The 15,925-nt window shown below is 44.9% G+C and overlaps 1 protein-coding gene across 4 annotated transcripts in view; it reads left to right on the plus strand.

Annotated features, from left to right (window-relative positions):
* Nucleotides 1–15,925, plus strand: part of DZANK1 (double zinc ribbon and ankyrin repeat domains 1) — a 43,775-nt gene that overhangs the window by 6,527 nt on the left and 21,323 nt on the right. For all 4 annotated transcript variants that reach the window (XM_019491048.2, XM_019491047.2, XM_019491045.2 and 1 more), the window contains 4 exons: nucleotides 3,299–3,398; nucleotides 4,200–4,324; nucleotides 7,129–7,211; nucleotides 8,959–9,076. In XM_019491048.2, the coding sequence (XP_019346593.1) occupies nucleotides 3,299–3,398; nucleotides 4,200–4,324; nucleotides 7,129–7,211; nucleotides 8,959–9,076 (426 nt within the window). The remainder of the gene's footprint in view (nucleotides 1–3,298; nucleotides 3,399–4,199; nucleotides 4,325–7,128; nucleotides 7,212–8,958; nucleotides 9,077–15,925) is intronic.

Below are 15,925 nucleotides of genomic sequence, written 5' to 3' on the forward strand. Positions count from 1 at the left end.
GTCTAGGGAGAACGTCTGTGGGATTCTTCAGCCTGGAGAAGCACAGGCTCAAGGGTGACATGGTGGCAACCTGTAAATAGGATTCATAGGATTCATCAGGATTCATAGAACACCTGTTCACCAGAGCACCCCAGGGGATGGCAACTCCTGCAAGACCATTTTAGGGTGGACATAAGGAAAAACTTCTTTACTGTCCAAGCCCTCAAGGCCTGGAACAGACTCCCACCAGAAGTGATGCAAGCATTTACCCTGGACACTTTCAAGAAACATTTGGACATTTATCTTGCTGGAATTCTTTGACAATAGCTGACTTCCTGCCCCTTGAGCAGGGGGCTGGATCCGATGATCTCACAGGGTCCCTTCCAGCCCTAATGTCTATGAAATCTATTAACTCTATTCCGGTCCATAGGAAAGGTTGTAAAAGGGCTGGGAGACCCCTTGGCTCAATAGGGAACTCATGGACCTCCTGAATCTTAAAAGAGAAGTCTATAAGGGTTGGAAGATGGGAAATACCTTTAAGGAGGACTATGCATCACTGGCTCGCACCTGTAGGGAATGGACCAAAAAAGCCAAGGCTAAAAATGAGCTCAAACTGGCTGTGGGAATAAAGGACAATAAAAAGTCCTCCTTCAGATACATGGGAAGTCGAAAGAGAAATAAGGGCAATATCGGGCCCCTGCTGAACCAAATGGGGTAGTTAACAACTGACACCCAGGAAGAAGCTAATCTCCTTAATGATTACTTTGCGTTGGTTTTTCACCAGCCCAAGGGGATCACCCTGCCTGACAGAACACAGGATTATGAGAGTATGGGTGACTATGCGCCTACATTTGGCGAAGACCTTGTGAGGGAATACCTTGAGAGGCTGGACATCCATAAGCCAGTGGGCCTTGATGAAATGCACCCAAGAGTGCTAAAAGAGTTGGCTGACATCATAGCGTGACCAATGGCGAGTATATTTGAGAACTTATGGTGCTCGGGAGAGGTTCTTGAAGACTGTAGAGGGCCAATATGGTGCCTATCTTCAAGAAAGGAAGGAAAGAAGATCCGGGGAACTACAGGCCAAGCAGTTTGACCTCAATCCCTGGAAAGATCATGGCAAAAATTATTAAAGAATCTATCAACAATAGGCTAACAGAAGGCATCATCCTGAGAGACAACCAACACGGCTTTGTTACAGGTAGGTTGTGCCTGACCAACCTCATCTCCTTCTATGACCAAGTGACACGTCACCTGGACAGGGGAGGAGAGGCTAATGTGATTTACTTGGATTTCAAAAAAGCCTTTAACTTGGTCGCCCATGATGTCCTCATGACGAAACTGGGGAACTGCGACTTCAACAACCTTACAGTCTGATGGCTGGGGAACTGGCTCCATGGTTGGACCTAGAGAGAGACAGTCGATGGAACCAAGTCAACATGGTGCATGGTGACCAATAGCATCCCTCAGGGTTCGGTACTTGGGCCAGTACTCTTTAACATGTTCATTAACAACCTGGACCCATAGGCTCGGCAGTGCTAAACTCACTAGCACTCCGACTGAAAGAGACTTGAGGGTCATGATTGACCACCAGATGAATGTGAGCTACTAATGCGATGCTGCAGCTGGCAAAGCAAATAAAACCCTGGCTTGCATCTACTGATGCACCTCAAGCAAGACCCAAGATCTCATTCTCCTGCTTTATTCGGCCTTGGTGAGGCTGCAGCTGGGGTACTGCATCCAGTTCTGGGCTCCACACTTTAGGAAGGATGTTGAGAAGCTTGAGAGAGTCCAGAGGGGAGCCACATGCATGATCAGGTCAAAAGAGCAGGCCTTATGAGGAGGGTCTGAGAGGCATGGGACTTTTCAACTTGAAAAAGCGTAAGCTCAGGGGGGACTTAGTGGAAGCCTATAAGTTTATCAGGGGTGTGCATCAGGATCTGGGAGAATGTCTGTTCAGGGCACCCCAAGGAAAGACAACGTCCAACAGTCACAAACTGCTGGAAGACCATTTTAGACTGGACATAAGGAAAAACTTCTTTACTGTCCGAGTCTCCAGAGTCTGGAATAGACTTCCCCCAAAAGTGGTGCAAGCACCTACTCTGGACACGTTCAAGAAGCGTTTGGATGATTATCTTGCTGGGGTCATCTGATCTACCAACCAATAAGAATCAGTATTTCTATGAGAAAGTAAATTAAAGGTACAAATGCAAAAGATGATTAAAATAAAGTATTTAAATCAGTTTCCTTGTTAATTTAAATAATGATTCAAACCAGTATTTTAAATTACTTAGATTTAATTTAAACCTGCCTTCACCCCGGGGCAGGGGGTCAGACCTGATGATCTGTTTAGGTCCCTTCCGACCCTAAGCACTATGATACTCTGAACCCATCCTGGTCACGTGTTTATTCAAGAGCTGCTGACTTTATACTGGTCATATATAGTAAATTCTAATATTTGCCATTCTGTCTGTTTACAGGCTATTTTATTTAATTGAAATGTCTGTACAGAGGCTTTGTTTTGCAAATAACACGTTGATGTATCACATGCACGTTTCCTCTGCAGTGGTTCTAATTTAGTTAGAAAAATAAACCTTTAGAAGATGTGAAGTCCATGAAGGGCCAAATCCTCATATTCTTGCTCAGAGCTTGGCTGTATACTGCTGCTCTTTGGAAGACAATGGAGAAGAGCATGCACAGGAAACCTTATTGCACTTTTACACTATCACCATGTTCAGCCGAAGTGGGCAGAAGCAGCTCTCAAAATTCCCCTGGAGCCTGGACAGTGGGGAAAACAACTGTGGCAGACAAAGGATAGGGAATGAGGGGGACCTCCCTCAGCATAGAGGGGAAGGGAGGGGGGATCCTTACCTGCTTTGGGGACTTTTTAAGTCCCAGAAGCTCCAGTAGCACAGTCCAATCCAAAACAGGGGTACAGCCATGCTACTGCACTCGCTTTGGTTCTGCCCCTGGATGGGAGGGTGAAAGGTTTTATAGACATTCATGGCAGAGATAGAAATAAACAGGATAGGGAAGCTGCTGTTTTCACCCTGGTAGGGCCTGAAAAATCAACTGAAGAAATGTGCAGGGCCTGAAAGATGAGGCTGAGAAGGAAGACAAGAAGGACTTGAAAAAGGAAGGGATGGGGGAGTGGGATTATTGTTTTGGAACCTGATTATGGATGGCCTGGAGGGGAATTATGTTGGTGTTGGGGATGATGATAACTAGCAAGAGATGGCTGGACCATGGCCAAGAGTGAGAATTTACTGTTATAAGGAATATGCATGAGAGGTCAGGCAGATATTCACTATATTTACAGGAGCTAGAAGATGGACTGCCTATCACAAAATCAAAAAAGAATGGCCTGAATGTAGAAAGCAGCAAGTCCAGCTGGAATGGTACAGCCCAGGAGTTTCAAGGTATACTATGGCTACATTAAGGTCAGAGCTAACTTTAGCCCCTGTCAAAAAAAGCTGGTAGAAAGATTTTCTTTGGAGGAAATGTAGGTGATCTCACAGACTTCTCACAGGGCTGAGCATTCTCTGAGAGTTCCATATTGAATCTCCCAGCATTTTAAATAGAAAATGAAATTAACTTCCTTGAAGATTACATTGAGATTTATAACATTTCTGTAGGGACTCAGTCTTATACTTCTTGAAGGGCCAAGTTTCTCCTGAGGCCCATTCCTCCTTTCCTTTTGAATCAAAACTTCCATTTCAATTAATGAAATGCTCAGGTGACTTAGAAACATCTCTGCCGTTGACATAGCCTGAGTAAGGAGTGCACTATTAAACCACAGGACATTAATGAAAACTTAATTCAGATGTTATTAATGTTGTAAATAAATAGATTTATTAGTTGAGCATGCTGCAGAGCACAGGATCTTTTTAGTGTTTGCTCACTAAAGTACTTCTGGGAACAAGTTTTAGAGGGAAAGAAAATATTAAATTGAGAAAGATGCAAACAGTACAAAATACAACTTATTCCTTCTCTTCCCCTTTCCTCTGTAAACCCACACATTTTGTGGGGTTAGTAAAATGTGGTTAATTAATTTTCTGGAAAAATGCCCAGCAAATAACTGTTTCCAAAATGTCTAGAATTATCCTCAGACACTGGAACTCAGAGCTCTGAAAACATGCAACTTAGTAGTAGCCAAACAGCATATTTTTCTGAAGTGCATGATAAAAGAGGAATGGGATGAAATCTGGGTGTAATTTTAGATGTGAAGGTAGAGAGAAGAACTGTCCACAAGTCTCCAAAAGGACCCAGATTCTTGAACAGTCGGTTGGAAACAGCAAATTATAGAGAGGAGTCAGTTTCAGCACCACCAACACAGCAGTCTCAGGTAAGTGAAGCAATTATTGGGTGAAACACTATGGGCTGTACTGGGAGTTTACTCTCAGGACAGTATAAGTAGGGTGATCATACGTCCTGGTTTGGCCGGGACAGTCCCAGATGTCATAGGCTGGTCTCGGTTGGTGAAAATTAAAACAAAAGTCCCTGAATTGCAGGGGTGTGGGGTGTAGTCCATCAGGGAGGGTGAGTGGCATGGTGCACCTGGCAGGTGGGCAGGCAGGCAGGTATCATTTCTACATTCCTGTCTGGCACACCATGCTGCTTTGCCTCCACTTCTGCCTGCAGCAACACCACTGACTTGGGGGTGGGAGGCAGGGCAGTGTCCTGGATTTTCCACAGTCCTATAGGGTCACCCTAACTATAAAGGAGGAGCTCCAGAAAGAAACTGGCTCAGTGACAGCTTTCTGGTATAAGAGTGACATTTTTATGGTTTATCTTAAACTACTTTCAAAGCAAAATTACCTAAAACAAGAAGGAACTTTTATTCCTCAGTATGAGTGCATTGTCCTGGTATAATTATATCAATATAATTACACCTGTATAGTCCTGTTTGTAAATTTCCTATGCAGACAAGCCTTCATGAATCATGGTTCTTCCCAGCTCATTTTGCAGCTAATTGGAGGCAGGGAGAATATATTGAGTTGACCCATTTGCCAGAAGCACTGTGGATATCAGCTGGTGGATAGAGTGTGGAGACTGGGGGCCATTTTACTACCTTTCCATCCCAAACACTTTCTTACAGAGAATAATATTAGACATGCAGCCCTTCTTCTCACCCCAGGTCTGGACTAATGATAAGAAAACCCTCCTAGGCTGCATATGGAGTCTTTAGGCCCCTTTAGAGTATATCTACACCATAATGGTATTGTGTACCAACTGGGCCAGTCCCAAGGACCTGCTCTCATTCACTCTCCCATGCATGCTTCAAACACACAAATACAGTGGTGAGGATGTTTTAGGGTGTCCCTCTATAGGCTCTCTTGAGACTGATTTCCACATGTCTGAGAGTGGCTGGTAGGGCCAACTCCAGAGCACATACACCAGCAAATTTCCAGGTTAGCAGCTTGCAGACAAGCATGTCCGGGCAGAATGTGCTCAAGAACATCCTGCTGGCCTCTGTCACTGCAGCATATTAAACATGTGCTTCCTACCTTGCCCAGTCATGAATCAGAAGTGAGCCCTACAAAATGGAGAACACTGGAAACTTTTGTAGACATCCTCCTTCTTTCATCTAATTCACCTCTCTGCCTGTACTATGCTGTACTTGTATAAAGAGGCTAGTAGTTGCAGGCCTGCAATATCATTCTTAGGGTATATCGTAGAGAGCACCTAACTGGGATGTGTTGTCCTGATGCTGCACACACTCCCTCTTGAACCAGAAGTCATGTAACTGGCTTAAATCAGTACTGGGCATGTGCCAATAAGCTCTGTCTCTCAGGCAGTTCCCTAGTGCCATGCTGGGTGGTATAGCCATGCCCTGAGAATGCCATTGTAGAATACAGCCACCATTAAAGACTGGTCAGGCAAAAGAAATTATCAGTGCATGGACTCATTGCTTTGCTTTCCAACACGTTCCTGAAGTGGTAGTTCCTATTATTTGTTACATGCAGATGGAAGTTTCTAACACTTTAGGATTCAATCCTGCTTTCATTGAAGTAAAGAGCAGCACCGTCTTTTACTTTATAGGAAGCAGATCTGGATCCTCTTGTGGGTCAGCAGATGAGATTCTATGGTGTTAGCAGGCAGGCCTGCCCTAAAGCCTCTGCATTCCAGTGACTTTCATCGTGGCAATTGCATCAGCTTTGGATCAGAACGGTAGATGCTCTACCATAACGGGATGCCAAAGACATGCAACTTTTTAACAAGATATTTGCATACATTTACAGTTCAGAAGGAAGAAAACTATAATAATAGTATGGGTTTAACATGCTGCTATCCACAAGAGGGAGGCAGGGGACATCGGAATGAGCACCTGACTTGAAGTTAACTACATCTGAGTGGTAATGTTAGTTCCTCTACCAAGTGTACCTGCGGCACTGTGAAAATCAGAAATCTGAGCAGCTGGAGTGTTCTCGTACAGTACAGGAGGAATCTCTGGGTATCATGAAGCTTTTGTTGACAGCTGTCTGCTACCACCTTCCTGGTCCCGCCAGCAAAGGAGAAAATAGCACGGGTAGCAAGATTGGCTGCAATCACTGGTGGCATAACAGCCAGCAGGAACCATTACAAAGTGAAACAATTAAGAACAGACTTTGGACTGTTCTGAATTGTTCTGGGCTGGTCTCCAGCAGCTCCAGTCATTGTGGAGAGAAATTTACTTTTAGAGCATAGGCAAACGTAACAGTTGAATTTATATGAAATGATAGAGATGTAGCTGTTGTGGTCCTGTCAGTGCTCAAGTGTAGCAAAACCATTGCAGCTTTAACAGTTTATTAACTAAAGTTAAAGTGATATAGTTAAGTTGTATTGCTGCAAGAGCATGCAGATGTAGCAGTTACCTCAGAACTGATGCATGTTCCTAAGCAGCAGCTCTTCTACCCCTGCTAAAGCAGTTAAAAGGTACATTTACCCACAACCTAATCCCCCTCTCCTCCCAGCTGCACCAAACACAGCTCTGAACTCATAACCTTGGGCTCCCCAAGCCACAACACAGGGCTCTGGGCCACACAACCCAGGGGTACACAACTGTTTTACCCAATAGGTAACGTTGGACATCCATGTTGAACTGTTTATAACCAAACTGATATTTTGTATTGCACAGTTCACTGCCCTAAAGAACCACTTTTATTTCAGCTCACTAGTTCTGCAGTGACTAGCAGGAAAAGTTTAACAAGCACCCAGACAATGAGAATCCAGAGGGAAACAGACTTCCTCAAGTAAGGGGTTTCTTTTTTCTACTTATTTTCGGTCAGGCAGTAACAAACAATTGCTTTATCCATTGAAATGATAATACTGTTAAATTAAACAAAATGTGGACATTGATTCACAAAAGGAGATTTTTGTCATGGATTTATTTTTTAAATATTGCTTTATTTTACTGACTTACATGTTTACAGCCTACTATCGAGCAGAAGCAATCTTGTCAACTCCAGTAAAAACTCCTTGTGCCCCCGAAATCAGGAGAAAATTTGTTTGCCAATTAATAATGTGCAGCCCTTGCATGTGGTGAGCCCTTAATCACTGATCAGTATTGCCAACCCCACTGAGCCAAAGATCATGAGATGATGAACTCTTAAAAAATCAAGAGATTGGCATGTAAATTATGACATACTATTTTTTGAAGTGTATGTGTGTGGGGGGGATTTGTGAAGATGGGGGAGGGGTGGTTTGAAGCCCAGGGAGAGGGCAGGATGCAGGGTACTGTGGGTCAGGAATGAGAAGCAACAGCAGGGCTGCGGGGGCTGTGGCTTGGGAGTGAGAAGCAGACACACAGACACAGACAGCACCTAGCTGGTAAGTGAAGGGGAAGGGGTGGGAAGAGAGGGAAGGGGAGAGGGGGCAGATCAAGGCCCCCAGTGAGGGAGGGAGCGGGGCAGGAGCAGGGACTGGGGTGAATGGGGTCCTGGGACTGGGGCGGGTCATCCAGAGGTGCAGGGGAGTGGGGTGCAGCTCTCCTCAGCTGCGTGCACCCCTGGGGGAGGCATGTGCCTCCTGTGGGGCAGAGGTGAGCTGCCTGCTGCTGACTGGGGCTCTGCACCATGCTGCCTTGCTCCAGCAGCTCAACTGTGCAATGTCAGTGTGCTTCCTGCTTGGTGGGCAGCAATGGTGTCGCAAGGCTGAGCTCCAAGGCAGCATGGCACAGAGCCCTAGCCCACAGTGGGCAGCCCACCTCTGTCCCACGGGGAGCACATGCCCCCCATGCCTACCCTGGGGGTGCATGCAGTTGCAGGGAGCCGCCCCCCCACACCTCTGGATGAGCCACCTGCAGAGCACAGAGAGCCCTAGAGCCCCATTCGCCCCTGCCCCTGGGAGCCGCCCTCTGGCTACACAGTATGTCTCCTGTCCACACAGCAGGTGGCAGGCACACCTAGCATTGCACAGCTCCCAGGGCAAGGCAGCAGGGCGCAGAGCCCCAGCCCACAGTGTGAGCAGCCTGCCTCTGCCCCACACACAAATCTGGGGGGCACATGCCCCCCATGCCCTCCTCGGGGGGGTGCACTACAGCAGGGAGCCACCCCCCCCCACAATGCTCTGGATGAGCTGCCCACCGCACAACCTGACCCAGCCCCAGGGACCCATTCACCCCTGCCCCACTCCCCCACTGTGGGGGCCTCAATCTGCCTCCCCCCGCCCCTTCCCTTTCCCCCCAGCCCCTTCCCCTCCACAGACTTACCAGCTGGGTGCTCTTTACATGTGCCAGAAGGAAAATCCTGAGATGTGAGTGTTGTATCCTGAGATTGTGAGTTAGGGTTAATTTGATTTGGAAATCGGGAGTCTCATGACTGTTTTGTGAGAGTTGGCATTACTGCTGATTCATGAGTAAGTCCTCATCCCTGCATGCTAGGGTTACATGATCTAGGCCTTTGACCTCCCTTTTCCAGTGGGTGGTTGGTTTCAGACTGGTCCAGAGTATGCAGCAGCACAAATTGAAAACATGTTAAGCCAGTTTGTTGTTATTTTCAGGTGTGCACATTGCTTAGCTCCTCGGCCATCTGATCCTTTTGCTCACTTTTGTCAAGAATGCGGTTCACCTGTCCCACCTGTGCCAGGGCATCGCCTCCCACCCCCTGAAGGAGCTCAGGTTAGTAAAAACAGTTGTGACCACCAACTCCTTTTTTTTACAGAAACAGCCTTCCTCAGCAAATCATATAGTTGGAGGAGAGGTTTGCTCTTTCTTTCAATTACAAATTCTTACTCTTAGCAATTCTTCAGATTCTTAATTGAACTGTAGGTTGGTTATTAAGAAGAACTTTCTAACTCTAAGGATGCTTAAGTACTGAGACAGATTCCCTAGAGATGTTGTGGAGTCTCCATCACTGAGTTAAGTACATCTGAGACAAGTGTTTGTCTAGGATTGTTCAATCAGGGATGATCCTGCCTTGAGCAGAGTTGGACTTGGATAACCTCAAAGTCCTTTCCAGCCCTATCTGTTTTTTGCTCCCTGCCTTCCCCTAATAAACTACTGGGTGCAGGGATGCCTGGCTTCCCTGACTGTCGAAGGACTTGGGAACCCAATAAAGTGAGATCTCTTCCACCAGTGCCTCAACTAAAAACTGGTGAATTCCAGTCAACAACAATTGGAGAAAGTTAGCAGTGCGCAGGGTGCCTTGAAGTCCACCATCATCAGCATCTATGAAGAGACACTTGGATTCTGTACCAGGAAACATCAAGACTGGTTTGATGAGAAAGACTGGGTTGATCGACCAAGAGTTGATTGACCACAAGTACAAGGCATTTTGTGCTTGGCAGAACAACATCAACTCCAAGCAAAAGAAACTGAATCACCAACAAGCCAAGACAGAGGTCCAAAGGAGGACCCATAATATGAAGAACAGATGGTGGGGAGACAAGGCTAAGGAGATTCAACATTTCTCTGACATCCACGATATGTGAGTTTTTTTCGGTACCACCAGAGCCATCTATGGTCCAAGCACTTAGGGACCAACACCCTTGAGATCTAAGGATAGAGTAGACCTGATAAAGGAAAGGAGGGCTGTCAGTGCCTTTTGGAAGGATCATTTTGAAGACCTTCTCAATCAAACCTCCATCCCACAATACTCAGTCAGAGACTATCTTCAAATCCCTCCAACCCTTGAAGAGGTGAGGCAAGCCATCAAGCAGATGAAGAACAAAAAGGCATCTGGATCTAATGGACTCCCTCCTGAAATGTTTAAGCACAGGGGAGAAGAGCTCACACCACAACTCCATGCCCTCATCTTAAGGTCTTGGAATGATGAGGAAATCCCAGATAACCTCGGGGATGCCATGATTGTGACAATCTTCAAGAAAGGAGACAAGTCCAACCATGGAAATTGCAGAGGGATCACCTTGCTGTCCACTACAGGAAAGATCATTGTGAGAACCCTCCTGAACTGTCTTCTTCCACTTGCTGAAGAGCTCCTCCTGGAATCACGGGTGTAGGGCAGGGATGGGCCAAGTCAGACCCATGGGCTGGATATGGTTGGCAGTGGACTCCATTTCCCAGCTGCTCCTGAGCATGGCTGGGGCTGGTCTCCATGGAGACCACAGTCAGACCTGTGCTGTGAAAGCTCAAGGCTCGGGTTGCCATAGAGACCAGCCCCAGCCACACTGGCAAGGCAGAGCAGGGCAGGGGGCTGCTCCAGAGCAGCTGGGATCTTGTGATGGGGACAGCTTGCTCCAGAGCCAGGGCAGAGCTGCGATCTGTAGCCTGCATGCTCTGGGCAGAGGTGCGCAGGCAGGGGATCGTAACTCTGCCCCTGCTCCTTGTAGCACTGACAGCCTGGTCTGGAGCGGAGGCAGAGCCACAATCCCATGCCTGCATGCCCCTGCCCAGAGCGCGCAGGCTATGGATTGCGGTTCTGCCCTGGCTCCGGAGCAAGCTGCAAGATCCCAGCAGCTCCAGAGCAGCCCCCTGCCCTGCTCTGCCATGCGCCCTGCCAATGCGGCAGGGGCTGGTATCCATGGCAACCCCAGCCTTGAGCTGTCACAGCACAGCTCCGCTGGGGTCTCCATGGAGGCCGGCCCCAGCCATGTGGGCAGGGGCTGCTGGGAAATGGAGTCTGACTGCTGGCTGGATCGGCCATTTTGCACACCCCTGGTCGAGGGCATCGAGAGGTACAACTGACGTGATCTTCACAGCTTGCCAGCTGCAGGAAAAATGCTGGGAACAACATAAACCTCTCTATGTGGCCTTCTTTGATCTCACAAAAGTCTTCAATGTTCTCAGCCAAGAAGTGCTGTAGAGGATCCTTCTGAAGTACGGATGCCCACTGAAATTCATCACCATTTGTTGCCTGCTCCACGACGGTATGTGAACAGTGGTTCTCAGTGGATCTATCACAGATCCCTTTGAGGTAAAGTCAGGAGTTAAGCAGGGCTACATCATTGCTCCAACACTCTTCTTGATATTCCTTATCGCAATGCTACATCTGACCACTAACAAACTTCCAGTTAGAGTGGAGCTAAACTACCTAATGAATGGTAAACTGTTTACTCTCAGCTGACTCCGAGCCAAAACCAGGACTACCACAACCTCAGTCAAACTCCAGTACACTGATGATGCTGTAGTTTGTGCTCACTTGGAAACAGACCTTCAGGTAACTGTCTATGTCTTTACCAAGGCATACAAGAAAATAGGACTGACTCTTAACGTTCAGGAGACTAAGATCCTCCATCAGTAAGCTTTTACTGAGCAGTCCCCAGCTCTGGTAATTCAGATTCACAGTGAAACTCTGGAAACCACTGAGTATTTCCTGTACCTCAGAAGCCATCTCTTGCAGAAGGCTGACATCACCTCAAATATGCAAGTGCAGCCTTCAGATGCCAGAGGAAACAAGCGTTCAAAGATCATGACTTCAGATCTGAAACCAAGCGTATGCTTTATCAAGCAGTTGTGATCCCCACCTTACTGTATGGAGCTGAGACATGGATAATGCACAAGAAACCATCAACGCTGCCTGTGGAAGACCCTTCAAATCCAGTGGGAAGATATATGTACCAACATTAGTGTCCTCTCACAAGCAAACACCACAAGCATCAAGGCAGTGATCATCCAACATCAACTTTGCTGGCCAGCCATATCCGAAGCAAATTTTATTTTCCCAGGTCAGTCAAGGCATATGCTCAAGAGGAGGGCAGAGAAAGTACTTCAAGGATGTCCTCAGGTCCTCAACCTGAAAAATGCAATATCGACATCAACTCATGGGAGACTATCACCCAGGACCTCCACAAATGGAGGAAGTGTTTGCTGCAAGTATCTCAGTACTTTGAAATCTTACAATGGCAACAGGAGATGGAAAAACGGGAGCAGCAAAAATTGCGTAGCGTGGATCAAATCAAGAATCCAGAGTCATCCACCCTGCATGGAAACATGTGCCTAAGTTGCAGCAGATTCTGTTGATCCTAGATCTTGTCATCCATCTTTAGACCCCCAAATAAGACAATCACCGAAGACAATCATTCTTGACTGCAAGGGATTGCCAAAGACACTACTGGGCGCAGGGATGCCTGACTTCCATGGCTGGGCTGTACCTGCTCTAGCAAATAGTCCCAGATTGGGGTGGGGGTATTCTGGTGCCCCCTGCTGCATCTGGTGTACAAGGAGCTTATTACTCAGCTGTTGCTAAAGTGTAGACAGAGCTGGGGCAGGTAAGACCTCTGACCGCTGCCCCCCCACACTCCCCCTCCCTTCAGTCGTCAGCACTCTGCCTAGGGTACTTAAGGAGCTCATTATGCCTCTGACTAGATTCCATGCATACAGCCATAGCAGCTGGATACTGAATGCAGAATGACACAGGATCAAATCTAACCCATCAGTTTTCCTAATGATAGGGAATGAGACAGTGGAACAGGATGAGGAGGAGTGACATCAATAGAGGCATCAAGTCTTCAGCAAGTTCCTGTTGCCTCCAGGGAATTCCTGTCTGGGGACTACCTCATGTAAGGTTGCAAGGGGTTACAGCAGATAGGAGGAGGTAAGGACAAAGGAGCAGCCTCTGTACATGATATACTTCCCTGCTGATTTTATAGGATAAGCCTGGGAGTTAAGGTGACACAAAATACAGCATAATAAAGTTTAGGTCAGATCCCTTCCGTTGCAATGTTGGGAGATTTTTAAGAACAATATAGAAGAAAGTCAATCATCTGGAATAATCAGTGTCACCATTATTCTAATCTAGATAATCACTTTCTAGATAAGCAAACACCATAGTATGAAATGCTGATACTAAAAGCAGCGAGAAATAAAATGTATTGTTCCAAGTAATGTTTTAAAATTACAAAGCAGTGATAAACAAGCAATGCACAGTTGTCTCATGGATAAGCAAAATCCAACTGCAGGTCAATGTTTTTGTTAATATAAAACCTTCCTATTAATTGACTTCCTGGGTAATTGACTCCTATTGAACTTTAAAACAATGTACCTTGCATATATAAACTACACTAAGCTGTTATTACTTAGCCAACTAAAAAAAAAAATCCAGCTTCCCTTAGGTCATTTGTCACTAAGGATTTCCCTTTTTTACAAATACTAGCCTTCTTCCCCAGTTTGCTGAGGAAATAGTGCTGTTTAAAAAAAGTTGCAGGAATAATTTTTATTATGCAAAGGAACACTCATAGTTCTCAATATGATTTTTTGCAATCTTTCTACCTTCAGACAGAGAGCAGATATGGAAAATTTCTGAGAAATTAAAAAAATATTCTTTCAATTAGAGCCACTTAATCATCCTTAACTATAACTGGAGTACAATCTGCTAGCAGTAGCAAGGTTTTGATACCGCTGCAGTATGCAGCTTTATAATACTTACTATGTTTTCAGTGGACACTGTGTATATATTAGTTAATTGCCTACTGTGTCCTCCAGATACCATGTAATATAGTGCATGCATTAATAGCTCTACCAACCACATAATAATGTGTGAATAGCTGATGTAAAAAATAATCACAGTAACACAATGACCCTGAAACTGTTGCACAACTCCCACTGGAATTAATAGGCAGCAGTCCCTTAAGTGGTATGGAAAATCTTGGCCTAAAACTCTATTCCTCTATTTTTTATCTATCAGGTATTATTGCAATGTTTTATCCCATAAAGAACATAGAGTTTCAAACAACATACAATCTAAGGCCCTAATTCTGAAAATGCCCAAGAGTAATTTTGCACATGCAAAACCATTCCAGTGAATTCAAGAAAACTGCTCACGTCATAAAGCTGCTCAGGTGCATGTTTACAGGCTTAGAGCAATAACTGAACAGCACTGTAGTGACATGCTAAATGATGGAGCTAATCTCAAAGCAGTTTGGGTTCAATGCTATATTAAAGTTTACATTAGAACTTGTGGTGATATTCTCATCCTATTGAAATCCATAGGAGTTTTGCCATTGATTTGAATGAGAACAGGATCTGACCCTTGTTGCTTTTCAGTTGAGGTGGTATGCTGAAGAAGGTGCTTCAAGATCAGGGGAAGCATGACAGAAAGTTGGAAAGCAAAAGTGTGAGGAGAACCCACAGGGGTGTTTAGGAAGAGATAAAAGTAGAGATACAGATAGGGGCAGTATTGTTCAGAGCCTCCAATGAAGGTGAAGATGGGAAGTTGCAATTTGATGTCAGTGTGAAGGGAAAGCCAAGGGAGGGAGTGGTGTGGTAGATGTCAAGAAGTGCAATTTTGGTGGTGGCTTCTAGATAGTTTAGAGTATTGTAGGCTTTAAGCTGTTTAATGATAGGATAGTATAGAATAGCTTGTATTTGCGTGAGTGTAGTTTGTTTAGGAGAACAGGCAAGAGAATGTCACAAGGTGTGAACCATTTTTGAAAATTCAAAAAAGATGCATTGAGAAGCTAGAATAAAGACTGCAAGTACAATTAGTACAATTGTTTAAAGTACAGTTAGAGGTTTGGCTATAGACAAGGCTAACTTTAGACAAGCTAAAGCTTACATAGGTAATAAGAATAAGCATATGAATATTCATTGGAGTAGCACCTATTAGGAACCCTTTCTTATATTTTGTTTACCTTATTTAGTAAGCTTTTTGATATTTTAGCCAAGCAATAGAGTATAAAAACCAGGTCCACTTTGGGATTTTTTCTTTTTGGTCTTGAACTACAGATCTTGCTGAATTGCCCGCTTGCAAGTGTACCTGGCTAGTGGCATTTAGCGACTTAGTTTTTAGAATCTTAGGTAAGAAGGCCTTTTCCTTAATGGGCTGGCCCCTGTTAGAAGTTTTTTAAGACTTTAGGACTTTGACATTTTAAGATTAAATTATTTTCAAATATTGATTAGATAGGCCGAAAATGTGCATTTTATACACTTTAATAATTTTTTGGATATGCCTTATCTATACTGTCTAGTCATGTATATCTTTTATTTATTTTGCTATTGAATTTGCTATTAACATTTTCGGTATTCTTATTTTGTGAGTATTTAATTTTGATGAGACTGATTCTTCAAACCTTTCTTGGTTCTCAAAATCCATCTGAAGGTCAACTATAGATTGCAGGGGTTGGAGTGAGAAACCATAAGAACAGAGAACAGAAGGTTACATAAGTGGAGAGTTGACCAGGGCTTGGAGAAGAACAAGTAGTAAAGAGAAGATAGAAGCATTTAGAGACTATTAATTATGTGATATAGCTACAGAATAGTTATAGCCATGATTATTGAGGTAACATTATTATACTTATTCAATTCCATGGAACAATGTAGAATAACATTACCCCAATAATCATGGCTATAGTTATTCTGTAGCTACATCACATAATTCATAAATGGCCATAGCAGAAATGCTTATGGTGCAGTCCTGTCAGATTCCAGCAAATCTGTAAATACTGCTATACCTTGTCACAAGGACATGGAGAAGGAAGGAGGGAAGGATTCCATGGAGCAAAATAAATAATTTTATAGGAATCAAATCTTTTATCTCATTTTCCTAAAAATATTGGGTGAAGCTGCTTTACT

The sequence above is a fragment of the Alligator mississippiensis genome, chromosome 1 (genome assembly GCF_030867095.1).
Source record: "Alligator mississippiensis isolate rAllMis1 chromosome 1, rAllMis1, whole genome shotgun sequence".
In the NCBI taxonomy this organism is placed as follows: Eukaryota; Metazoa; Chordata; order Crocodylia; family Alligatoridae; genus Alligator; species Alligator mississippiensis.